The sequence below is a fragment of the Oncorhynchus keta genome, chromosome 28 (assembly GCF_023373465.1).
Source record: "Oncorhynchus keta strain PuntledgeMale-10-30-2019 chromosome 28, Oket_V2, whole genome shotgun sequence".
In the NCBI taxonomy this organism is placed as follows: domain Eukaryota; kingdom Metazoa; phylum Chordata; class Actinopteri; order Salmoniformes; family Salmonidae; genus Oncorhynchus; species Oncorhynchus keta.
This window is the reverse complement of record NC_068448.1, coordinates 60,973,383-60,999,365: the sequence shown is the minus strand read 5'-3', so window position 1 is coordinate 60,999,365 and position 25,983 is coordinate 60,973,383. Positions and strand designations below refer to the sequence as shown.

The following is a 25,983-nucleotide window of genomic DNA, read 5'->3' as shown; positions in this document are numbered from 1 at the left end:
ACTTAAATTCACACAGGACACCGAATAGGACAGGAGAAGTACTCCAGATATAACAAACTGACCCCCGACACATAAACTACTGCAGCATAAATACTGGAGGCTGAGACAGTTGATGTTGATGATGTGGTTGTTACTGACAAGAAGCACATGGCTGAGCTCTTTAATCACCACTTCATTAAGTCAGGATTCCTATTTGACTCAGCCATGCCTCCTTGCCCGTCCAACATTTCCTCACCTCCCACCCCTTCTAATGCGACTATCCCCAATGCAGCTCCCTCTTTTCCCCCTGCCCCGCTACAAAGCTTCTCCCTCCAGGCAGTCACTGAGTCCGAGGTGCTAAAGGAGCTCCTAAAATCCTAAAAAAGCTCCCAAAAACCTCCAAAAAACATATGGGTCAAATGGTTTAGACTCTTTCTTCTTTAAGGTTGCTACCCCTATCGTCGCCAAGCCTATCTCCAGCCTTTTTAACCTCTCTCTCCTTTCTGGGGAGGTTCACATTGCTTGGAAGGCAGCAACATTTCATGTTGTGTTGCTACCATGTTGTGTTGCTACCATGTTGTGTTGCTACCATGTTGTGCTGCTACCATGTTGTGTTGCTACCATGTTGTGCTGCTACCATGTTGTGTTGCTACCATGTTGTTGCTACCATGCTGTGTTGTCATGTGTTGCTGCTTTGCTATGTTGTTGTCTTAGGTCTCTCTTTATGTAGTGTTGTCTCTCTTGTTGTGATGTGTGTTTTGTCCTATATTTATATTTTATTTTAAGTTAAATTACATTTTTAATCCCAGGCCCCCGTCCTCGCAGGAGGCCTTTTGCCTATTGGTATGCCGTCATTGTAAATAAGAATTTGTTCTTAACTGACTTGCCTAGTAAAATAAAGGTTAAATAAAATATTGAAATTAAAATTATACCTGTTCAAACAACACACTCCAGGTGGCAGTATGCACCCTTTCCATTTGTTTACCAACTCATAGATGTAGTAGAAGAGGAATGTTGACTACTTCAAAATGGAGATGGCCTCAATGGCGCGGCCTCAATGGTGCTGCCTCAAGGCCCCAGGGTTCTGTTCTGGAGCACACTTTCCACTGTGCCCAGAGGACATCATCAGTATTGCAGTACAGCACCATTGCAGTACCAGAAAAACAATTCCCATAGACAGCCCCATAGAGAAGTCAAATTAGAACATTCCTAATTAGACACTTTAGTCATCACCTTTGTGAAAAAACATCTATTAAGTTATTCAAATAATGACGGTGAGGCCGATTTATTTTCCATCACTTACAGCCGAAGATATTAACATTTTAACGTCTCTGACATCATGAGCCCAGCTGGCCAGGGGCCAAGTGCTGGTTGGTTTGTTTAACTGTCCACGTGCTTGGCACACTCTGGCAGAGTTCATGGAGCAGGTTGGTGCGATACAGCTGTCCAGATCTGTCCCTCTAGTGCGCAGGCGTATTAATCCCAGTAAAGGCGGATATAAACATATGTCAGAAATCACATAACAGCGTATGGGAACGTGAGTAGGTTTTTGTTGAAAACAACGGGCGTCTGTCTTGGATGCTGTCTGGAGTTCATATATACCTCAGTGCCCTGCTCACACAGACACAATAATGGGACAGATACAATAATGCAATGCCTATGGTTGAAACAAAAAGAGAAAGAGAAACGCAGCTGGCAGGGAGGGAAGGCCTTTGAGAAGCCTGAAGCTCAGGCTGCAGTGGCCTTTATGAGGGTTCACACTCTCTTCACACTTCGGGCTGCTCTCCACACCAGGGGTTATCTACTAAGCTGACTGAGAATAGGTTTGTGTATTGGTTTGTTCATTAAAAATACATGTAAAACGGCCATCTCCTGATGAAAGAGGAAAGTGCGCTTTCACAACTCAGGGTGAATTCTGAAGTAATCTATGATGTAGCCTCTACGTACACACCACTGCACCCAGTCTCATTGTGAACAAGTAATGATGCAATGCCACGGAAATCAAACTCAAAACAACAGAAAACTATGTTTATTAATATAGGCCTATGTGGAAGCTTAGACATTCCTCAATGCCACTTTATTCAATCAAGTTGTGAAAAGTATCAGGCCCAATACAGATACTGGGTAACAGCCCAGCCACAAGGGGCTTTGTCCTGAGACCAACAAAGCTACAGTACAAGTACACTATATATACAAAAGTATGTCAACAACCCTTCAAATTAGTGTATTTGGCTATTTTAGGAACACCTGTTGCTGACAGGTGTATAAAATCGAGCACATAGCCATGCAATCTCCATAGACAACCATTGGCAGTAGAATGGCCTTACTGAAGAGCTCAGTGACTTTCAATGTGACACCGTCATAGGATGCCACCTTTCCAACAAGTCAATTCGTCAAATTTCTGCCCTGCTAGAGCTGCTCGGTTAACTCTAAGTGCTGTTATTGTGAAGTGGAAACGTCTAGGAGCAACAACGGCTCAGCCGCGAAGTGGTAGGCCAAACAAGCTCTCAGAACGGGACTGCCGAGTGCTGAAGTGCTTAGCACTTAAAACTCGCCTGTCCTCGGTTTTAACACTCCTCGGGAAGAAAACGTCATCACAGGAACTGTTTGTTGGGAGCTTCATGAAATGAGTTTCCATGGCCTAGCAGCCAACCATCACCATGCAAAATGCCAAGCGTCAGCTGGATTGGGGGAAAGCTTGCTGCAATTGGACTCTAGAGCACTGGAAACACTTTCTCTGGAGTGATTAATCACACTTCACCATCTGGCAGTCCAACAGACTAATCTGGGTTTGCCAGGTGCCAGGAGAGCGCTACCTGCCCCAATGCATAGTGCCAACTGTAAAGTTTGGTGGAGAAAGAATAATGGACTCGGGCTGATTTTCATGGTTCAGGCTGGCCCTTTAGTTCCAGTGAAGGGAAATCTTAACTCTACAACATACCATGACATTATAGACGATTCTGTACGTCCAACTTTGTGGCAACAGTTTGGGGAAGGCCCTTTTGTTTTCAGCATGGCAATGCCCCTGTGCACCAAGCGAGGTCCATTCAGAAATGTTTTTTCGAGATTGGTGTGGGAGAACTTGACTGGCCTGCACAGAGCCCTGACCTCAACCCCATCGAACACCTTTGGGATGAATTGGAATGCCGATGCCAGGCCTAATCGCCCAACATCAGTGCCTGACCTCACTAATGCTCTTGTGGCTGAATGCAAGCAAGTCCCTGCAGCAATGTTCCAACAGCTAGTGGAAAGCCTTTCCAGAACAGTGGAGGCTGTTATAGCACCAATTCCATATCAATGCCCATGAATTTGGAATGAGATGTTTGACAAGCAGGTGTCCACATACTTTTGGTAATGTAGTGTGCCATCTCCTGTTGTGGAAAAAGGTAACCAATTGTCATACTTCACTGAAAATAAAGATACCTTAAGATACCTTAACCTTAAATGACAAGTAAAAGTGAAAGTCACCCAGTAAAATATTACACGAGTAAAAAGGTAAAAGTATGTGGTTTTAAATATACTTAGGAAAGTATCAAAAGTGAAAGTAAAAGCATAAATCATTTCAAATTCCTTATATTAAGTAAACCAGACTGCACCATGTTCTTGCTTTTTAAATGTATTTGCGGATAGCCAGCAGCACACTCCAACACTCAGACATCATTTACAAATTAAGCATGTGTGTATAGTGAGTCAGATCAGAGGCAGTAGGGATGACCAGGGATGTTCTCTTAATATGCGTGTGAATTTCCTGTCCTGCTAAGCATTCAAAATGCAATGAGTACTTTTGGGTGTCAAGGAAAATGAATGGAGTAAAAAGTACATAATTTGTTTAGGAATGTAGTGAATTAAATATAAAGTTGTAAAAAATATAAATAGAAAAGTACAGAACTCAGAAAAGGACTTAAGTACTAAGGTATTTTCTCTATACACCTAGTCATAGATAGTGATGTCTAAGCGAGAGTCCGGGGCTGGGTTTCCGGGGCTGGGATCTGGTATGGTGTGGCAACCAGCTGCATTAGGTACTGCTGTGCATCGCCTCCTCATGGACTGCACCAGATTTGCCCGTTCTTGCTATGAGATGTTACCCCACTCTTCCACCAAGGCACCTGCAAGTTCCCTGACATTTCTGGGGGGGAATGGCCCTAACCCTCACCCTCCGATCCAACAGGTCCCAGACGTGCTCAATGGGATTGAGATCCGGGCTCTTCGCTGGCCATGGCAGAACACTGACATTCCTGTCTTGCAGGAAATCACGCACAGAACGAGCAGTATGGTTGGTGGCATTGTCATGCTGGAGGGTCATGTCAGGATGAGCCTGTAGGAAGGGTATCACATGAGGGAGGAGGATGTCTTCCCTGTAACACACAGCATTGAGATTGCCTGCAATGACAACAAGCTCAGACTGATGATGGTGTGACACATCGCCCCAGACCATGACGGACCCTCCACCTCCAAATCGATCCTGCTCCAGAGTACAGGCCTCGGTGTAACGCTCCTTCCATCGACGATAAACGCTAATCCGACCATCATTCCTGGCGAGACAAAACCGCGACTCGTCAGCGAAGAGCACTTTTTGCCAGTCCAGCGACAGTGGGTTTGTGCCCATAGGCCGATGATGTCTGGTGAGGACCTGCCTTACAACAAGCCTGCAAGCCCTCAGTCCAGCCTCTCTCAGCCTATTGCGGACAGTCAGCACTGATGGAGGGATTGTGAGTTCCTGTTGTAACTTGGGCACTTGTTGTTGCCATCCTGTACCTGTCCCGAAGGTGTGATGTTCTGATGTGCCAATCCTGTGCAGGTGTTGTTACATGTGGTCTGCCACTGCGAGGGCGATCAGCTGTCCGTCCTGTCTCCCTGTAGCGCTGTCTTAGGCGTCTCACAGTACGGACATTGCAATTTATTGCCCTGGCCACATCTGCAGTCCTCATGTCTCCTTGCAGCATGCCTAAGGCACGTTCATGCAGATGAGCAGGAACCCTGGGCATATTTTTGTTTTGTTTTTCAGTCAGTAGAAAGGCCTCTTTAGCATCCTAAGTTTCATAACTGTGACCTTAATTGCCTATTGTCTGTAAGCTGTTAGTGTCTTAACGACCGTTCCTGTTTGTGCAGAAATTCTTCGGTTGTGCCAACTGGTCTCAGACAATCCCGCAGGTGAAGAAGCCGGATGTGGAGGTGCTGGGCGGGCGTGGTTACATGTGATACCCTTTGGGTGTACTGCCAAATTCTCTAAAATGACATTGGAGGTGGCTTATGGTAGAGAAATTAACATTAAATTCTCTGGCATCAACTCTGGTGGATATTCCTGCAGTCAGCATGCCAATGGCACGCTCCCTCAAAACATGTGGCATTGTGTTGTGTGACAAAACTGCACATTTGAGTGGCCTTTTATTGTCCCCAGCACATTGTGCACCTGTGTAATGATCATGTTGTTTATTCAACTTATTGATATGCCACACCTGTCAGGTAGATCATTTTGGCAAAGGAGAAATGCTCACTAACAGGGATGTAAACAAATTTGTGCACAAAATGAGAAAAATAAGCTTTTGGTACGTAAGGAAAATGTATGGGATCTTTATTTAAGCTTGTGAAACATGGGACCAACACCTTACATTTGTGTTTATATTTTTGTTCAGTATAGTTGATGATCCCTGATCTTAGTGCTGCGATGCATTTGGGAAATTGCTATGTGGCGGAAGCTGTGTGCGTGGGGCCCTGGTTTGCATTACATGGTTACACGCTCATGCTTTTGGGAAGGAACTGCTCTGGGCCTCTGCACCAGTCATGTGATCATGAGTAACAGGCAGCAACACTGGAAGGTTTCTGAGCTCCACTTCCTCTTAACCCTCTCCTCTGACCTCAATCACAGGCTGGTAGATTGCAAACAAAGAGAAAAGGCCTACTAGTGTACAATAGTGTTTACTTCAACCATAGGGTTTAATAGGCTCTGTCCCAAATGGAACCCAATTCCCTATGACGTGAACTACTTTTGTTCAGGGCCCAGGTCAAAAGTAGGGCACTTTATAGGGGGTAGGATACAATGTTTGCCTCCCAAATTGTATTAGTGTAAGTGGGCCTTAAAGTTAAACAAATGAAATTAATCCTGACCTATTTTTAAAGTTCATAATCATGTGTCAAGGCCAAGCAGGATAAACCTTGATTATGTACCAGCCTTTATACAGTGCCTAACGATGCATATAATCTTAAATTCAGATACATTTCCCCATGGGGATAGACATTTGGTTGCAGCTCTGTGCATACATAACACAATCGAAGATTGACTAAGGACATATACGGACAATAAATACAGGTAGAAAAAGTACAATTCAGGAGCGATCTCAATGTTTAATCTGTACACAACAGAACACTATATAAACTACAATGTCAGCCATAGTCCAACCCGCTGTTCCCACTTGTAGATGTAAACATTCAGAAGCCTTTCTGCCACTGGGACAGAGGATACTTTGTCCCTATTTATTTTGTGTCCAGTTGGATGCTTTGTAATAAGTTGTGCAGAATGCTAATGAATATCCATGGAGAACAAGTTCTTGACAGTTTTGTTATGAGTCTGATTTGAATTTCCTTGACTCCGTGTCCCATCTCCTCGCTTCCTTCTCCAAGAGCATCGGAGAAGGCCTGAGGGGAGGAACCTCTAACCTTCTCCTCCAGTGCGTTTTGAAGAGGCAAGGAGAGGACATGAGGATCACAATTGGGATTGACTCTTGGTCCTCACAGAGCAGTCACAAGCCTGTCCTCTAGTGGTTACAAAAAGGAATACATGACTGACATACTGCATGTTAATATGAAGAAAAACAAGAGACGGTCAAGCAATACGTTATTACTTTAATACCAAACTGCATACGTTCTTTACAAATCTATGATTACAGTTTTTTTTTTAAAGAGCAGCAATAAGCCATTATATAATTTAACCCCCCCAATGAACTAGGGTGTTTGGGGTTGGTGGCACCTTAATTGGGGAGGACGGGTTTGTGGTAATAGCTGGAGCGGAATCGTATCAAACACATGGTTTCTGTGTGTTTGATGCCATTCCATTTGCTCCCTTCCGGCCATTATTAAGAGTCATTCTCCCCTCAGCAGCCTCCATTGGTATGTGTGCTCGCATGGGGGGTCTGCTTGGTTACACACTACATGTTAGTACTGAAAAAATGAAGCCCACCTCTTGCTTTCCATTAAGGCACTGTTGCCCATCAAAGTAAACATAAAGCCTAGCCACACACCGCTGAGCACCGAGGACAGCCCATATTAAAACAGACTATTTAACCATATCGTATAATCAAATCAGAAGCAGTAAGAGAATACCTGAAGCTGCTTGAGAGTTGCTACTACTGAATGAATGAAATAAAAAGGCTTACCTAAAGTCAAAATATGCTTTCCTAAAATTATGTTGCCGACGGTGAAAATGTTGGTCCCTAATTCTTAGACAATGTAAATAAAATATAGATTAGGAGTCAATATTAAGAAAGATTATTTGAAATGATTTCTTATTAACAAATACTTTACTGGGTAGCTACAGTTATGGCATATATATATATATATATATATATATATATATATATATATATATATAAACAGGGTCTTAACAGGGTTAACTAATGTTTAACCCACCCTTACATCAGAGATACATCTCTCCAGACACCTCCGTCAGATTGAGAACGTAAATAAGAGGCACATGTCTCTCCTAGCCGTGCCAGACAATCCTTAATGTAACTTACAGTAAGACCTTACCCATTCTAACTGCATTCTAATCTAATGGAATTTTCCTGGACCGTTGTCATGGTTAAGGTTCCACAAAAGGCACTGTGCAATTGTCAAAAGGCAACCAGTAGCTAATATTTATTTTTATTTAACCTTTATTTAACTAGGCAAGTCAGTTAAGAACAAATTCTTATTTACAATGATGGCCTAGGAACAGTGGGTTAACTGCCTTGTTTTGGGGTCAGAACAACAGATTTTTACCTTGTCAGCTCTTGGGATTCGATCGAGTAACCTTTCGGTTACTGACCCAACGTTCTAACCACTAGGCTACCTGCCGCCCCTGATTATGATCTACAAAATAATACTTAAAAGTTAAGATTGGTTTATTTTTTTATGCAAATTAAAGTGGTTTATTTTTTTATGCAAATTAAAGTGCTTTTTTGTCTTGTTGACAATACAAAAAAAAAACATGCCTAGCATTTCAACCATATTACAAACTGGACTATTGGCAGTGAGTAGAAAAATAAAAAAAATCACATCAAAAAGCACTAAGATCAACATCTGAATTGTACTTTAAACAAAAGGTTTGGTTGTACAAATGGAAGGTTGTGGAGAAAGTCTGGCACATATTGAATTAAGATTGCATTGAGCGAAAACATTGAAGCAGCTTGTATAAACATAGTTGCATACATGGCACGGCAGGGATAGGGTCAGTTCCAATTCAATCCATCCAATTCCTTTGACGAATTTCAATTAACAATGTCATTGTCACTGTTTTCCATCGACTTACAATTCTCCTGATGAATTGACAGAATTAGCATGGAGCAGACCATATCCTGTGGTAGACAGTATAAATAGGGAAACCTTGCTCTACTACACTGGGCTTGCTTGTTGCTTTCCTCTGGATCCTGGTGCCTGTATCAACAAAGCGTCTCAGAGTATGACTGCTGAACTAGGATCAGGTAATCAGATCCCGCATGTCCATATAGTTATAATCTAAAGTGTAAATCTGATCATAGGACCTACTCTGAGATGCATTATGAATACGGGCCCAGCCGTCTGGACTCTCTTGAGTCTCTCCACATACAGGCATCACTCCGCTCCGATCAGTTCAACAGCTCCAGATAGGTGATGGGCACTTTACCCTTCTGGGTACCCCGCTCACCCATCAGCCAATCAGAGTCCATGCCTGGGACACTGCTCACCATGATGACCTGGAAGTAAACAAGACATTACACACCCCTTCTCAGTCATGCAATAAACAAATCTCATCACCAAGAACCTCAGATGTTGCTGTCGGAACAAACAAGAGGGAAAGAGAAAGAAAAAAATTAAGAGATACGGTGGGAAGGAAAGAAGGAAAGATGGAGGAAGAGAAAGCTAAAAGGCAAAGAGCGAGCAAGAAAAAACAGACGGAAGAGCATGCCCAAAACCAGAGCCCATTAAAGCTTTGAGAAGTGCTCAACCCCAGTCCCATGTTACCTCATCAGCGAGCAGGGAGAGTTCACTGCTGCCAGCAGCATCGTAGTCATAGAGAACGCGGGCTTTACGGCTGCCGCTGGAGTTCCGGAGCTCATGGAAGCCTGATAAGCCCAGGCCGGGAGAGGGGCTGAGCATGGAGGCAGACAAGGGGATGGTGGGTACTGAGATACTGGCCCCACCGGAACTACTAGATGACTGGTTGTTGTTGGAGGAGAACGTAGATGGGAAGCTGGGGAGAGAAGACCACCACTGGTAAAAAAAAAAAAAGGCTAACCACATTTAAGAGCAGATCCTCACACTTTACAAATAGATGTCATGCTGTGACAACAAAACTGTAGTAGAATAAGCCTCACACGCTTAGATGGAGGTGAGTTGTCAGAGTAGGTAAACATACCTCCCCAGTTGCTTCTGGAGGTCAACCATGTACTGGTAAGACTGGGCATAGTATGTAGTCTGGGCCTCCACAAAGTCAGTCAGACAGCGGAGGTGGTGTGCCTATTGTAAAGATAGTATAGGGATTGGGGATAAGGGGAGAAAGAGAGGCATGTCTACTAACAGGAAAACTCCTCTACAAACAGGTATTTATGAATTAAACCAAAGATGCACGCTGGTACAGTAATAGACCCTTTGGGTTAGACAGAGTCTAGGTCATGCTGGCGTCATGGAGGGTTGTGGTGGGTAAGGACAGGCAGGGCACCCTATTCCGCTAGGATCTGGTCAAAAGTAGTGCACTATAAAAAAAAGGCAATAGGGGGCCATTTCAGACAAATGCTGATTGAGGTCATGCGAGTCGTGGGGTCAGAGGTCAGGGTACGTACATGGGTGCTGCTGACCCCCTCCAGGAGCAGCCTGGTGATCTCCGCCTGTCGATCAAACTCACTCTGGGTCATCCTCAGGTCCTGCTCTGCCTGGTGGGGAGGGGGGAACACAACATCCAGTCATCCCAGACACACAGAAACAACACTTTTCAGGGATGAAAATATGGGAAATCAGCTTAATTTTCAGTTGAAGTCAGAAGCTAACATACACCTTAGCCAAAAACATTTAAACTCAGTTTCACACACATTGAATCCAAGTAAAAATTCCCTGTCTTAGGTCAGTTAGGATCACCACTTTATTTTAAGAATGTGAAATGTCAAAAATAGTAGAGAGAGTGATTTATTTCAGCTTTTATTTATTTCATCACATTCCTAGTGGGTCAGAAGTTCACATACAGCCGTGGCCAAAAGTTTTGAGAATGACACAAATATTAATATTCACAGAGTCTGCTGCCTCAGTTTGTATGATGGCAATTTGTATATACTCCAGAATGTTATGAAGAGTGATCAGATTAATTGCAAAGTCTCTTTGCCATGCAAACGAACTGAACCCCCCCCCCCCCCCAAAAAAATCCACCTCATTTCAGCCCTGCCACAAATGGATCAACAGACATCATGTCAGTGAAGCTTCAAAAGGAGGGTGGTGCTTGGAATCATTGTCCTTCCTCTGTCAGCCATGGTTACCTGCAAGGAAACACGTGTCGTCATCATTGCTTTGCACAAAATGGGCTTCACAGGCAAGGATATTGCTGCAAGTAAGATTGCACCTAAATCAACCATTTATCGGATCATCAAGTACTTCAAGGAGAGCGGTTCAATTGTTGTGAAGAAAGCTTCAGGGCGCCCAAGAAAGTCCAGCAAGCGTCAGGACCGTCTCCTAAAGTTGATTCAGCTGCGGGATCGGGGCACCACCAGTACAGAGCTTGCTCAGGAATGGCAGCAGGCACATGCACGTACATTGAGGCGAAGACTTTTGGATGATGGCCTGGTGTCAAGAAGGGCAGCAAAGAAGCCACTTCTCTCCAGGAAAAACATTAGGGACAGACTGATATTCTGCAAAAGGAACAGGGATTGGACTGCTGAGGACTGGGGTAAAGTCATTTTCTCTGATGAATCCCCTTTCCCGATTGTTTGGGGCATCTGAAAAAAAGCTTGTCCGGAGAAGAGAAGGTGAGCGCTACCATCAGTCCTGTGTCATGCCAACAGTAAAGCATCCTGAGACCATTCTTGTGTGGGGTTGCTTCTCAGCCAAGGGAGTGGGCTCACTCACAATTTCACCTAAGAACACAGCCATGAATAAGGAATGGTACCAACACATCCCCCGAAAGCAACTTCTTCCAAACATTCAGGAACAGTTTGGTGACGAACAATGCCTTTTTCAGCATGATGGAGCACCTTGCCATAAGGCAAAAATGATAGTGGCTCGGGGGAACAAAACATTGATACTTTGGGTCCATGGCCAGGAAACTCTCCAGACCTTAATCCCATTGAACTTGTGGTCAATCCTCAAGAAGCGGTAGACAAACAAAACCCCATAAATTCTGACAAACTCCAACCATTGATTATGCAAGAATGGGCTGCCATCATTCGGGATGTGGCCCAGAAGTTAATTGAAAGCATGCCAGGTCGGATTGCAGAGGTCTTGAAAAAGAAGGGTCAACACTGCAAATATTGACTCCTTGCATCAACTTCATGCAATTGTCAATAAAAGCCTTTGACACTTGTGAAATGCTTGTAATTATACTTCAGTATTCCATAGTAACATCTGACAAAAATATCTAGAGACACTGAAGCAGTAACCTTTGTGAAAATTAATATTTGTCATTCAAAACTTTTGGCCACGACTGTACACTCAATTAGTATTTGGGAGCATTGCCTTTAAATTGTTTAACTTGGGTCAAACGTTTCATGTAGCCTTCCACAAGCTTCCTACAATATATTGGGTGAATTTTGGCCCATTCCTTCTGACAGAGCTGGTGTAACGGAGTCAGGTTTGTAGGCCTCCTTGCTTACACACGCTTTTTCAGTTCTGCCCACAAATTTTCTGTAGAATTGAGGTCAGGGCTTTGTGATTGCCACTCCAATACCTTGACTTTGTTGTCCTTGAAAACCTCTTTGGGCTGAGATCGATATGACAACAGCCAGTGAAAGTGCAGGGTGCCAAATTCATATCAACAGAAATCCCATAATTAACATTCCTCAAATATACAAGAATTTTACACCATTTTAAAGATACACTTCTTGTTAATCCCACCACAGTGTCCGATTTCAAAAAGGCTTTACAGCGAAAGCAAACCAAACGATTATGTTAGGTCAGAGCCAAGTCACAGAAAAACTGAAATTTTTCTAGTCAGAGAGGAGTCACAAAAAGCAGAAATATAGATCAAATTAATTATTAACCTTTGATGATCTTCATCAGATGATACTCATAGGACTTAATGTTACACAATACATGTTTTGTTTGATACGGTTCATATTTATATAAAAAAATCTCAGTTTACATTGGCGCCTTACGTTCAGTAGTTCCAAAACATCCAGTGATTTTGCAGAGAGCCACATCAATTTACAGAAATACTCATAATAAACATTGATAAAAGATACAACTATTACACACTGAATTCTAGATACACTTCTCCTTAATGCAACCGCTGTGTCAGATTTCAAAATAACTTTACGGAAAAAGCACACCATGCTATAATCTGAGCACGGCTCTCAGAGACCAAAATAACACCAACAGATATCCACCACTACCAGGAATCCCAGTTCCACAATAAATGTTTGTTTTGTTCAATAATGTCCACCATTTGTCCAAATACCTCCTTTTGTTAGCGCGTTCAGTTCACAAATCCAAATTCATGATGCGCGATCACTAGGAGCAGACAAAGTCAAAGTTCCGTTACAGTCTGTAGAAACATGGCAAACGATGTATAGAATCAATCTTTAGGATGTTTTTAACATAAGTCTTCAATAATGTTCCAACCGGAGAATTCCTGTGTCTGTAGAAATGCAATGGAACAAGAGCTCGCTCACACGTGAACGAGCGTGGCCAGCTCGTGGCTCTCTGGCAGACCTCAGACTCATTCCCCTCTCATTCGCCCCACTTCACAGTAGAAGCATCAAACAAGGTTCTAAAGACTGTTGACTTCGAGTGGAAGTCTAGATGGAAGCCAATATCCCACTATCTTTGATAGGCAATGAGTTGAAAACCTACAAACCTCAGATTTCCCACTTCCAGGTTGGATTTCTTCTCAGGTTTTTGCCTGCCATACGAGTTCTGTTATACTCACAGACATCAATCAAACAGTTTTAGAAACTTCAGTGTTTTCTATCCAAATTTACTAATACTATGCATATCTTAGCTTCTGGGACTGAGTAGCAGGTAGTTTACTCTGGGCACCAGAAGGTAGACCTTAAAATACATCCACAGGTACACCTCCAATTGACTCAAATGATGTCAATTAGCCTATCAGAAGCTTCTAAAGCCATGACATCATTATCTGTCTTTTTCCAAGCTGTTGAAAGGCAGTCAACTTAGTGTATGTAAACTTCTGACCCACTGGAATTGTGATACAGTGAAATAATCTGTCTGTAAACAATTGTTGGAAAAATTACTTTTGTCATGCACAAAGTAGATGTCCTAACCGACTTGCCAAAACTATAGTTTGTATCAAGACAATTGTGGAGTGGTTGAAAAACAAGTTAATGACTCCAACCTAAGTTTATGTAAACTTCCGACTTCAACTGTAGGTATGTTTTGGAGCAATTTATTGTGCATAATGAACCCGTTTGTGAACATTTGTGAACATTTCAGGGCATTTGTTTCAACCCTTAGAAATCAGGACAACCTTTTTTTTCATTAGGCTGTGTGCTCTGTGGTTCAGGAACAGGAGTTATCAGGCAGAGTGAGGACAATGGCATATTCTTCTGACTCATTTGACTCTAGTAGTTGCATGCAGAAGAAAAAGACCCATAAACATTGACTGATGGCCACTGTGACATTGACAATGGTGTTGGACCCCTCTGTTCCTTCCAGCTTTAGACTATTATTCCAGAGAGACCGCGCGAGATGGCAGAGAGAGAAGGAGACCGAGAGTAGAGATATGGAAAGAGAAGATGGGAGATAGTGAGACAGCGCGAGATGGCAGAGAGAGAAGGAGACCGAGAGTAGAGATCTGGAAAGAGAAGATGGGAGATAGAGAGACAGAGTGAGTGAGAGAAAGATCAGAGTCGAGAGAGATACGGAAAGAGCAAAAGGGAGATAAGAGACAGACAGAGCACAAGAGACACACAAACAGCTGCTAACCATGACAACAGCAGGAGGTGTTCCGGTCCTCAGTTCCAACATGGCTGCTGAACATTCTACTCACCTCGGTCACTTCCTATGGTCACATCTGTTTGTTAGCGCGGTGTGAAACCGTGACAGAGTCATTCTATTAGAGCTACAGCTGCTGCAACACCACAGCCAACACAATACAGCCTACTATCCTGTGTGTGTGTGTGTGTGTGTGTGTGTGTGTGTGTGTGTGTGTGTGTGTGTGTGTGTGTGTGTGTGTGTGTGTGTGTGTGTGTGTTTACAGTACAACTGTCTGACAACACACGATAGTGCATGTCAGTTTACTAGTATTCACAGATCCACAGACTGATACACAAGCTGCACTACAACCACATGACAGTTTCTCAACAAACGCCAAGCGGCCTTCTCTTGCTGTTGTCAACATCCTTCAGGGAAACAGCTGACGGCTGTACCAACAAATTGACTGGGGCCTCCTACAGTACAGTACAAAGATACACAGCTAAGCTAACTGTAACTAGTTTCGCTGGTTCCCTTAAGAGGCAATCTGGGATTCGTACAGCATTGGTTACATTTCTCCAGCCCCATCCCTCATCTTTTTACCAACACATTGGTGGGGTGACTGACCACTTTGCTGCTGTTTCAATCCCAGAACGAGGATATGCTTTTTAACCATCACTGCTACGTGTTTCACAACGTCCCCCTTCATGGTTTGGTCATTTGCTGTGCCTGTTGTAACAGTCAACAGCTCAATCCTCTGAAGGACATCGTCAGTCAGTCAGTCATGATGACACATCCGATCATATCAGTCAGACTGGTAACAACATGGCTTGCAGGGGAACCCAGGCCACAGCTAAGGTCTAGTGCTAGATAGATAATGAAGGGTGGGACCACAAGAGATAGCCAACCTACACAGTCCCCATCTGATGAGGGAACACCACTTTACATCGGCCTTTCACCTTAGATACTATAGTGGAATACGCCTGTTTCAGGCGGTTATGTAGTACAGTATGTGACATCCAGTTCTCTTGTATAATAGGTTAAGTGCTGGAAGTAAATTATTAGAGCAGGATTCCAAACTATTCCCACGCATAATGGAGATATGTGATCATATAGAAAATGTAAGGTAAGTTCGAAATTATTATGTTTCAGTCGAATATATTTGTTCGGGCTTCACGCGGTTAATGATTTGTAATTATGTTCCGGCCCCCTGACCATCCGCTCAAGAAAATAAATGGGGCCGCGGCTGAATCTAGTTGATCATCCCTGAATTAGCGTGTGCATGTACCTGGCCGGGGAGAGGCTAGTTAGCATAGAAACTAGCCTAGAAACTATTCCACTATAGCTTCAATGACACAGGCCATGCAATCACATGAATGAAAAGGCAACCAACCTTCAGCCACCCATGTGAGGTGCAGGAGACTGAACATGTAGCTAGAAAGAGAAGACGTACACAGAGGAAAGGACGGAGTAGAATGGGAGTTCGGAGGAGGAGTGCTACAGGAAAATAGGATGGTGGAAGAGCTCCAGAGAGGAGCTCCAGAGAAATTGAAATGAGGAACTGGCCCTTCTCATAACGAGCCATGTGTGTTGGTCAGGGAGGGGGAACGATTCAGCCAATGTTGTGTAACCAAGGCCACAGCGTTGTAGGTCAGTCTAGTGACTCGTGTCTGGAGACTTAACAGACTACGCCCAGATAACTTTCACCCGTCCGACAATGTCTCCCTCTACAAGGTTTTTTGTTGTTCTTCTTAGCAATTTAGTTATCTACAAATGAACAATGTCCTACATTACCACCCACTTCAGACGCATGTGTGTTTGCGCGCATTTTGAAACTACAGGGACAGTAAACAGCCCACTCACCACTGCTCTAGCGTCAGGAACTCTGGCTTTCTTTAGCCTGGTTTTGGCCGCGTCCAGATCCAAACGCTTCACCTGCAAAAGCTTCCGTTCTTTCTGCACACAACACAACAAACAATGGCAGATTACTATCAAATCAGCTGCATTATCACATTTGGAATCAAAATGGTTGATGTTAATAGGACTGTCTGCGTCATTACAGAGTAATGACTATGAAACCAGGATAGAGTGTATTAGGGCCTGCAGAGAAACGGCAACATAACATCATGCCACAAATATGACTGGACTGACTATTACATCTATTAGGCCAATTAGCTTTCACGTGGTGGGCACTGGCAGAGAATAGGGACCTTAACTCTTTTAGATTCAATTACTTCCAACCACCTAGTTTCAATCCAAAAGGTCATGACCCTCAGGGGAATGAATGGGGACTGGGCCAAAGTAGTTCTGTACTACATAAGGATTAGGGTGACATTTAGGACGCTGAACGGATCATCCCGTTGATACTCACCAGGATGGTTTTGAAATCTCCTTCTAGAAAGTTCCTGAATGGCGTGAGGAAGTTGATGGCTGAGCTCTGGATGAACTCTCTCTCCGCTCCTCCAATCTGCTTCTCCGTCTCGCCACATTTAATAAGTGCGTTTCCTGTAGGGACAGGAAGTAGACAAGGTTTAACCAGGAACTAGAAATGAAAGGTTTAACTATAGAGACGTCCAGGAGGACACAGACGCTGGATATTTCAACTTTGCTTTTATTTAGTGATAACACATAGGAATTCCTTGGCACCTGGCCAATGTGAATGTTGTGCTCAGCTGAATGAGACAACTCTATATGGATTTGAAATATGTCCAATAAAAATGGATTCAGTCACAGGCTACATTAACATTATAAACGCTCATTGCTCTTTTTATTTTAGCAACTGCATTGTTGATAAGGCATAGCCTATACAGGGTTCTACACCATTCTTCCCCCAGTTGGTGGCACCAGTACATGATAAGGTCACACCAATGTTTTTTTAAATAAAATCATTTATAATGGCCTGGCCTGTGTCCAATAACGTTCCTGCATTCCAATCAGAACCAGGCTAATAACAACTAGCCATCTTTTAAATGCCCTTGTGTTTTTACATTGATTTGGATCGTTTTACTGTAACAGAAAAGAGACTGTTAAAATTAATTGCAAAATGTTTGAAAAAAAAAGAAGAAAAAAAAATGAAATGGGGAAGACTGATTTCCTCTAGTTTCATCAGGGTTTCATTCTCAAAACACTTAATAGAAAAACCCAATTTGGATGTTCCAAGTCTACAACAATGCTTAAACCACATCAGGGGACCATTTGAGGTCTGAGAAAAATCAGATATTTTTTGTGTGTGTGCACCAGCCAGGTTGTGTTTGGTTAGTGGCGTTTCTGTAGAGCACCTGTAATGGAGTTTGCGCACTGAGCAAGTTGCCTATTAGGTTAGATGTTTGCAGCGCACGTAATCGACATAACAGTCTGCATGTTCTTCAAAGAGGGCAACGGATGCTACTGAGCCAGATGTCTATGAGTCAGGGGAGAAGTAGGTGGTATCTGATTTTAAGTACCTTGGCATCATACTTGATTCCAACCTCTCTTTTAAAAAGCAGGTGAAAAAGGAAACTCAAATTCAACCTAGCTCATTTACGATTCTTACAAAATTGTTTGACTATTAGAGGCAGCCAAACTGTACTTCAAATCTATGCTACTCCCACATTTAACATACAAGTCTTCCTGGCGTCCGACACATAACGAAAAAGACATTAGACAAAAATACTTTACAATTTACATACATTTAAAACATTATCATACACAACTCCAAAAGTGAAGGGTGGCTACTTTTTAGAATCTCAAATATGAAATATTTTGATTTGTTTAACACTCTCTTGGTTACTACATGATTGCATGTGTTATTTCATAGTATTGATGTATTCACTATTATTCTACAATGTAGAAAATAGTTGTTTTTTTTAAATGAATTTTAAAAACCCTGGAATGAGTAGGTGTCCAAACTCTTGACTGGTACTGTATATAAAAAAATAAAAAGACAAACAATAATACGAAGGAATCAGTGTGTGTGTGTGTGTGTGTACATCTACCAGTTACACATACATGTCAGTACATACACACAAGAATGAGCAGTTTTCAACTGTGCCATTTCTAAGAGATGACATTGAGTTAATTGGGGGAGGGGTTATGACAGTGTTCCCTCCTATCGGCCTTTGTTCACTCCCCTTGACAGATCTGACAGGGGAGGTGAACAGCTTTGTGGAATGAATCGCAGCCTAAAAAAAATAGACTACCAGCATATGTCAAATAAGAAATGCCTGTTTTGATTTTCAGTTGCACTTATTAATGCACCCCAGGTACAACTCACTCACCATAGGCCGTTCCAGGGCCAAACTCACTCCCCGACTCGATCATGGACTGGCCAAGCACCTCGTGGTTGTTCATCCGCGTGGGGACTTTCTTCTCCAGTTTCTCGTACAGAAATTCCTCTATTCTGACATCTGAAAATTGTACGATAAACTCAATTAGAGAGAAAGGAGAGTCACGAGGAAACAAGACTAAGGAGCAACATTGTGCTGCATGACCCGAGCCAGTTAACAGGGATATCACACAGGCTATCCGGGAAAATCCAGTCTGCGATCTAGTCTAGTAAATCTTCAACAACATTACTGGGGTTCAAAGAGCCTTATAGTAGGCTAATTGAGCTAGCACAGACCTACATAAGACCGTACACTGACTACACAAGTCAATTCTGGCACTAGGCTAACTAACCACTTTTGATGGAGCCACCTGCTTTATCTACTAAGCTGCTGAGTACAATCATAATAACTATGCCTAACAGCAAGCAGAAGTAGGTGTGCTTTGGTTGTGAGTGTGCCTGGAGATAAGATGTGTGTGTGGCCCTAGCAGCAGACTGAGCTATGCAGCACCATGGTGTAAACTCAGAGGGTCGACAGCTGAGCATGCAGTCGCATAGACACCCAACTGTGGTTTAACAGTCAATACTCATAAGTACACATAGTGTGGTTCGTTGAAGAATTGGCAATATGACTGCATTTACACAGGCAGCCCATTCAGATCTTTTTGACCAATCACATCAGATCTGATTGATTAAAATAACAATTTGTAATTTTTTAAAATCAGAATTGGGCTGTAAACGCTGCCTATGTAGCCTAGACTTAGAATGTAAAGGATTATGACCATCCAATTGTGGCACAAAAGCTGGATAAAATGTAGCCTATTGGCTATGAAGGGAAAGTGGCTAACCAGTTACTGCATCTTTACCGAAGGGGGAACTAGGCCCAAAAACCAACCGTTATTCTTATACCCTGACTGGTGTCTAAGTACTAACAAGGGGATATTCAATTCCGGTTGGTTCATATGTGAAAAATCCTAACATTGGATACTGATGTTACAGTTTGCCAACAACACGATGGTGGTAGGCTTGTTCACCAATGACAATGAGACAGTCTACATGGAGGAGATCAGAGACCTGGCAGTGTGTTGCCCGGGCAACAACCTCTCCCCGCAAGGTAAGCAAGACAAAGGAGCTGATTGTGGATGACAGGAAACGGAAGGCTGAGTACGCCCCATTCACATCGACATGGCTGTAGTGGAGCGGGTCGAAAGCTTCAAGTTCCTCTGTGTCCACATCACTAAGGACCAATCATGGCCCAAACACATCAACACAGTCATGAAGAGGGCGCGATTGCCTCTTCATGAGTCTGAGATTTGGCATGGGCCCTCAGATCCTCAAAAGCTCTACAGCTGCACCATTGAAAGCATCCTGACTGGCTGCATCACCGCTTGGTATGGCAACTGATTGGCATCCAACCGCAAGGCACTACAGAGGGTAGTGTGTACGGCCCAGTACATTACTGGGGCTGCCATTCAGGAGATCTGTACCAGGCCATGTCAGAAGGAGGCCCTAAACATTTTCAAAGACTCCAGGCACCCAAGTCAGACTGTTCTCTTTGCTACCGCATGGCAAGCGGTACCGAAGCACCATGTCTGGGACCAAAAGGCTCCTGAACCGCACAGCAACCATATGACTGCTGAAGTTAATCAAATGGCTACCTGGACTATTTTCATAACCCCCCCCCCTTTTGTTATTTTAGCACTGACATTCTTGGACTTGCTCTATACACACTCACACTCGTACCCTGATTGCCTAGTCACTTTCACCCCTACCCGCATGTACATATTACCTCCATTTTTAAAAAACATTTTAATCTTTATTTAACTAGACAACTCAGTTAAGAACAAATTCTTATTTACAATGACAGCCTACCAGGGAACAGTGTGTTAACTGCCTTGTTCAGGGGCATAATGCCATATTTTTGCTTTGTCAGCGCTGGATTCGATCCAGCAACCTTTCGGTTACAGGCCAAACACCCAAACCACTAGGCTACCTGCCACATTACCTCGTAAACCTGCACATTGACACGGTACCGGTACTCCTTGTATATAGCCTCGTTATTGTCATTTTATTGTGTTAATATATTTTCTTTCTTACTTTTTAACTTAGCATTGTTGGGAAAGGGGTTCTTAAGTAAGCATTTCACGGCAAGTCTGCACCTGTTGTACTCAACGCATGTGACAAATATAATTTGATTTGACATCAGTGAGTGCAGTCTTACTTGGGTTTGGTTGTAGTAGAACCTCTGTCTGCTTCATGATTCTTTCCGTGTTTTGCTTGGTGCATTCTGCTCTGCACAGAAGGTTCTCCAGGTGGGCATCCAACTCAGTCTTCTCAGCTTGCCCAAGTTTTTCCTCTGTAAACTGAAGATGAAATGAAAGGGTGAGTCTCTAGTGGCTACAAACTGACAAAGGTCATGGTTGTCAAACTAGGCTACCTGTAGCTCAATGAAAGTGAGGCTTTTATTTGACATAAGTACTTGGCACTGTCTATTTACCTCTTCCAAGTTGGCTTAGATTGCCTGACTAGCTAACCCAATCACAGCTCTGATCCAGGACGTTACGTGCCGCTGAAGCATTCTTGCGGTACTGATGAACCAAGTCTGGAACCAACAGGACCCATAACAGCTTCTACCCCCAAGCCATAAGACTGCTAAATAGTTAGTTAAACAGTTACCCAAATAGCTACCCAGACTATCTGGATTGACCCTTTGCATGTTGACAGGCCATGTCAGAGCAAAAACCAAATCATGAGGTTGAAGGAATTGTCCGACACAGGACTGTGTCAAGGTACAGATCTGGGGAAGGGTACCTTCTGCAGCATTGAAGGTCCCCAAGAACACAGTGTCCTCCATCATTCTTACATGGAAGAAGTATGGAACCACCTACACTCATCCTAGAGCAATCTGAGCAATCGGGGGAGAAGGGCCTTAGTCAGGGAGGTGACCAATAACCCGATGGTCACTCTGACTGAGCTCCTCTGTGGAGATGGAATAACCATCTCTGCAGCACTCCACCAATCAGGCCTTTATGGTAGAGTGGCCAGACAGATGCTTGTCCTCAGTAAAAGGCACATGGCCGCTCGCTTGGAGTTTGCCAAAAGGCACCTAAAGGACTCTCAGACCATGAGAAACAAGATTCTCTGGTCTGATGAAACCAAGATTGAACTCTTTGGCCTGAATGCCAAGCGTCACGTCTGGAGGAAACCTGGCACCATCCCTACGGTGAAGCACGGTAGTGGCAGCAGAGCCCAGACTTGAACCAATCGAACAGGAGAGACCTGGAAATAGCTGTGTAGCAACGCTCCCCATCCAACCTGACAGAGCTTGAAAGAATCTGCAGAGAAGAATGGGAGAAACCCACAAATACAGGTGTGCCAAGCTTGAAGCATCATACCAAAGAAGACTCGAGGCTGTAATCGCTGCCAAAGGTGTGTCAACAAAGTACTGAGTAAAGGGTCTGAATACTTATGTATATGTGATTTCATTTTGTTTTTAATGACTTTGCTTTGACATTATGGGGTATTGTGTGTAGGTTGATGAGTGAAAAACAATTCAATCAATTCTAGAATAAGGCTGTAATGTAACAAAATGTGGAAAAGTGAAGGGGTGTGAATACTTTCCGAATCCACTGTACGCTGCTGCTACTGTTTATCTGTCGGTGTATTCCTAGTTATAAACAGGGTGATTCGAGCTCTGAATGCTGATTGGCTGACAGCCGTGGAATACCACAGGTATGACAAAACATTTATTTTTAATGCTCTACTTACGTTGGTAACCAGTTTATAATATCAATAAGGCACCTCTGGGGTTTGTGGTGTATTGGCCATATACCACTGGCCTTATTGCTTAATTATAAACCAACTTGTCTGAGTCAGATTTACATGGCTATCAAAATGTCATGCCGGGTAAGCCTACATGAAACACAGACCTTATTTTAAGCCCCTTTTTCTCCCCAATTTCGTGGTATCCAATTGTTTTTTTAGTAGCTACTATCTTGTCTCATAGCTACAACTCCCGTACGGGCTCAGGAGAGACCAAGCCGCACTGCTTCTTAACACAGGGCGCATCCAACCCAGAAGCCAGCCCCACCAATGTGTCGGAGGAAACACCGTGCACCTGGCAACCTTGGTTAGCGCGCACTGCGCCCGGCCCGCCACAGGAGTCGCTGGTGCGCGATGAGACAAGGATATCCCTACCGGCCAAGCCCTCCCTAACCCAGATGACGCTAGGCCAATTGTGCGTCGCCCCACCGACCTCCCGGACACAGCCCTTATTTTAATTGTTTCTAAAATTCCCTCAGGGAAAAATGTATGTAGAAAAAATGATTGGATGCATTTCCCTGTTTCACCGCTAGGTTTTATGGGTATTATGACACCTCCACTGTGGGGCTCTATGAGAGATGAGATGATGACTTGAAATTCAAGTCATCAAATAAAACAAATGTAATAGACAACTGAAATATTGTATTGAAGTTAATAAGTGATAAGCAGTAATGGGCAGTCACTGCCATCATGGGCATTTTATTAATTGTTTTATTCTATGTTGCTAAAGCAGTCATCCCACATAATGCATAGTGCATTTAACGTTATTGTTGAATAGATAATCGAAACAAAACATCGAAACCCCCCAATTTTGATTAGTGACTGGCTTCAATATACTTTTGTTAGTCACCAAAGTAAAAATGTTGCTGGAGTTATAAGCTTCTCTCTTCGTGGAAACTGTCGTTTCTCAACAACAAAAAATATATACAGTATATTTTTAAAAAGACTAACGCTTTCACTTTGTTTTCTGCCAGACTAGTATGCGCGCGCGTCTGATCTATACTCTGAGGCATGCACATGGAACAGAGTATGGACAGCGCATTCAGAGAAAAATACGTCCACACTCTGGAAACACCTTTACTTTGCTCAGTGACTAAGTATACTTTACAAAATCTAAAACACACCACATAGGGAGGGATAAACGGAAAGATGCAGGAATCAAGCCGCACGTAACGCCCTGGATCAGAGTTGACCCAATCACTGCCTAATTTACTCCCGTTCCAAGCTAGAGCGGATGTGCTGAGTTTACTATTCTAAACTTTGTCAAACAAAACATGTATTTGTTAGTTGGCTGTTAAAGTGTATCAAATAAAGTAAGTCATGTAGAAGTAATGACATTATTACACACACATCTTTAGCCAAATATGACAAATTCCAAACTAGCTAGCTAACTAGCCTAGCAATAGCATATCGCCAGCAGTCGCAGGCCTGAAACAGCAGCGGAGTTTCCGAAGTTGATGCCTCGCTCTCAACATTGTTAGTTAGCTAGTGACATTGTGAAGACCGCAAAATATCTGAATTCAGAAAATAACAACAAATGTGTAAACTTACTTGAACCGCACGACTGAATAAAGTACCGGCGTCTGCTGCTAACCTTTTGACGTTGAAATCCATGTTTAGTTATAGATTACACTTTGTGCTCAAAAAGCTGGTAAATTACTTATCCATACAGAGGAATGGTAAACAAATTAATATTTTCCTTGCTAGCTACGTTTCCCGTGGTTAGATTTTGACAAGAAGCAGCCAAGTGTTGACTGTTTCGTTTTAGGGAGTTTTCCGACTGTCGATGTGTGGCATTCGTAGATAGAGTAGGCGGGGTTGGCAGTGGTCAGAGTTTATCCAAAACCTTTTGTCACCACTAGGGGTCAGATTTGTCTCAAATTTCAGCTTTTGCCTTCACTCTTCTGTGGGCCATATTACACTTGAACCTAAAAAACATGCTTAATTGGAACATCTACATTGAAAGTTATTTTTAGTCCAGGACTAGCCTTATTCTTCCTCTTGGAAACCAGCCCTATGTGTTCAGGGCTAAGCTTTTGCACTGATTTTACTTCATAATATTGTTCAGAGGGTCTTGATGGTGTGGAGGCAATGTTCAATGCATGGGGTAGACATGTACATTTTAGTCATTTAGAAGATGCTCTTATCCAGCATACATTTTCATACTTTTTCATATACAGTCAGTGACATGCATTAGCCATACTAATTTGAGCAGTTAGTATAATTAGTATAATTTGAGCAGTCAGAGATTTGGTGCTGTCACGACTAGCGCTTGAATTGAAACGTAAAAGGTGCCAGTGGTTTGTTTACTAGTTCATATTTTACAGCTTCTGGATGGTAGGCTACTCCATTACTAAACACTTAGGGGGCCAGGCCGTTTGTTCGGGCACCGGCTCACTACTTCAACCACATTGCCGTGGTCACTTTCATTCATAGTGTTCAAAAACCGGTCGTTACTGTAGGTAGGATATCAGTCTACAATTTGTATTTTTTATTTAACCTTTATTTAACTAGACAAGTCAGTCCAGAACAAATTCTTATTTACAATGACGGCCTAACCCGGTCAAACCCTCCCCAGCCCAAACGATGCTGGGCCAATTGTGTGCCGCCCTATGGGATTCCCAATCACAATCACGACCGGTTGTGATAAAGCCTGGGATCGAACCAGGGTCTGTAGTGACGCATCTAGCACTTAGATGCAGTGCCTTAGACCACTGTGCCACTCGGGAGCCCAAATCTCGTGCACTGTGAAGCAGAGAGTGAGCCAGATTTGTTTATCAGGGGAAAATGACACGTTGGCCATGCAATGCAGCGTGTGATCTGTTTCTCATTAGTGTGAGTCTGGTCTGTCGGCTGTTTTGTTTCCCCTTTCATCTTTTACAGTGTTTGGTGGTGGAATCAGAAGCCTAGCACACACACACACACACACACACACACACACACACACACACACACACACACACACACACACACACACACACACACACACACACCTCTGCTATTTATGGGCGGGGTCTCCTCTCTCTGACAAGCTGGCTTAGCAGAGGCCTTCTGCCACACAGCTGATAAAGCCTGGAGACCATCACTACAGAATTTCCGTCGCCAGGGAGACAGGAAAGGGAAACTCCCCGTCAGATGTTACAACATGAGATAAGTTGACTTTGTAGGGAACTCAGAGCTTGAGATGTAATCTAAACACTTTGCGCTGACTGACTGAACACAATGCAACAGATAAATTATATTGCCCCCCTCTCTCTCTTCATCTCGCTCTCTCTCTTTCTCTCTTTCTCCCTCTCTCTTTATCCCCCCTCTCTCTATCTCTCACATGTAGACATTCTGTGAATCAGTGCACGGACCAGATTTGAAGATAAAAAACAAGACACCTTGAAGATCTGGATACAATTATCTCCGATACAGCCGGTTACCTGCTGTGGTGCCTGCTGGGTAAGAGGAAGTGGGTGAGAGGGATCAAATGACTTCCCCTCATTACTCATAGACAGACACACATTGATACACCGATGTTCCTCCTGTTGGAAGGGCTGTGTTGCCTCAGTTCACTGATGACTAGCAGTGAG

General features: G+C 43.3%; 1 protein-coding gene across 1 annotated transcript; it reads right to left on the bottom strand.

Moving 5' to 3' along the window:
- Positions 1–6,799: 6,799 nt before the first annotated feature.
- sh3glb1a (SH3-domain GRB2-like endophilin B1a) lies at positions 6,800–24,222 on the bottom strand. Its single transcript, XM_035758522.2, has 9 exons — positions 23,960–24,222; positions 20,808–20,949; positions 18,540–18,668; positions 16,655–16,788; positions 16,147–16,239; positions 9,993–10,082; positions 9,569–9,669; positions 9,175–9,403; positions 6,800–8,906 (listed from the first exon to the last, which is right to left on the bottom strand). Exons 1-9 carry the CDS (start codon positions 24,020–24,022, stop codon positions 8,799–8,801), a joined length of 1,089 nt encoding a protein of 362 aa, XP_035614415.1. The 5' UTR covers positions 24,023–24,222; the 3' UTR covers positions 6,800–8,798.
- Between the last annotated feature and the right edge of the window lie 1,761 nt (positions 24,223–25,983).

Bases quoted from the DNA above. Each gene is read 5' to 3' on its own strand.
- sh3glb1a (XM_035758522.2), bottom strand. From the start codon at position 24,022: ATGGATTTCAACGTCAAAAGGTTAGCAGCAGACGCCGGTACTTTATTC. The intron at 18,669-20,807 runs GTAAGACTGCAC...TACAATTTTCAG, and splicing joins TCTACTACAACCAAACCCAA to ATGTCAGAATAGAGGAATTT. The intron at 16,789-18,539 runs GTGAGTGAGTTG...CTGTCCCTACAG, and splicing joins TGGCCCTGGAACGGCCTATG to GAAACGCACTTATTAAATGT.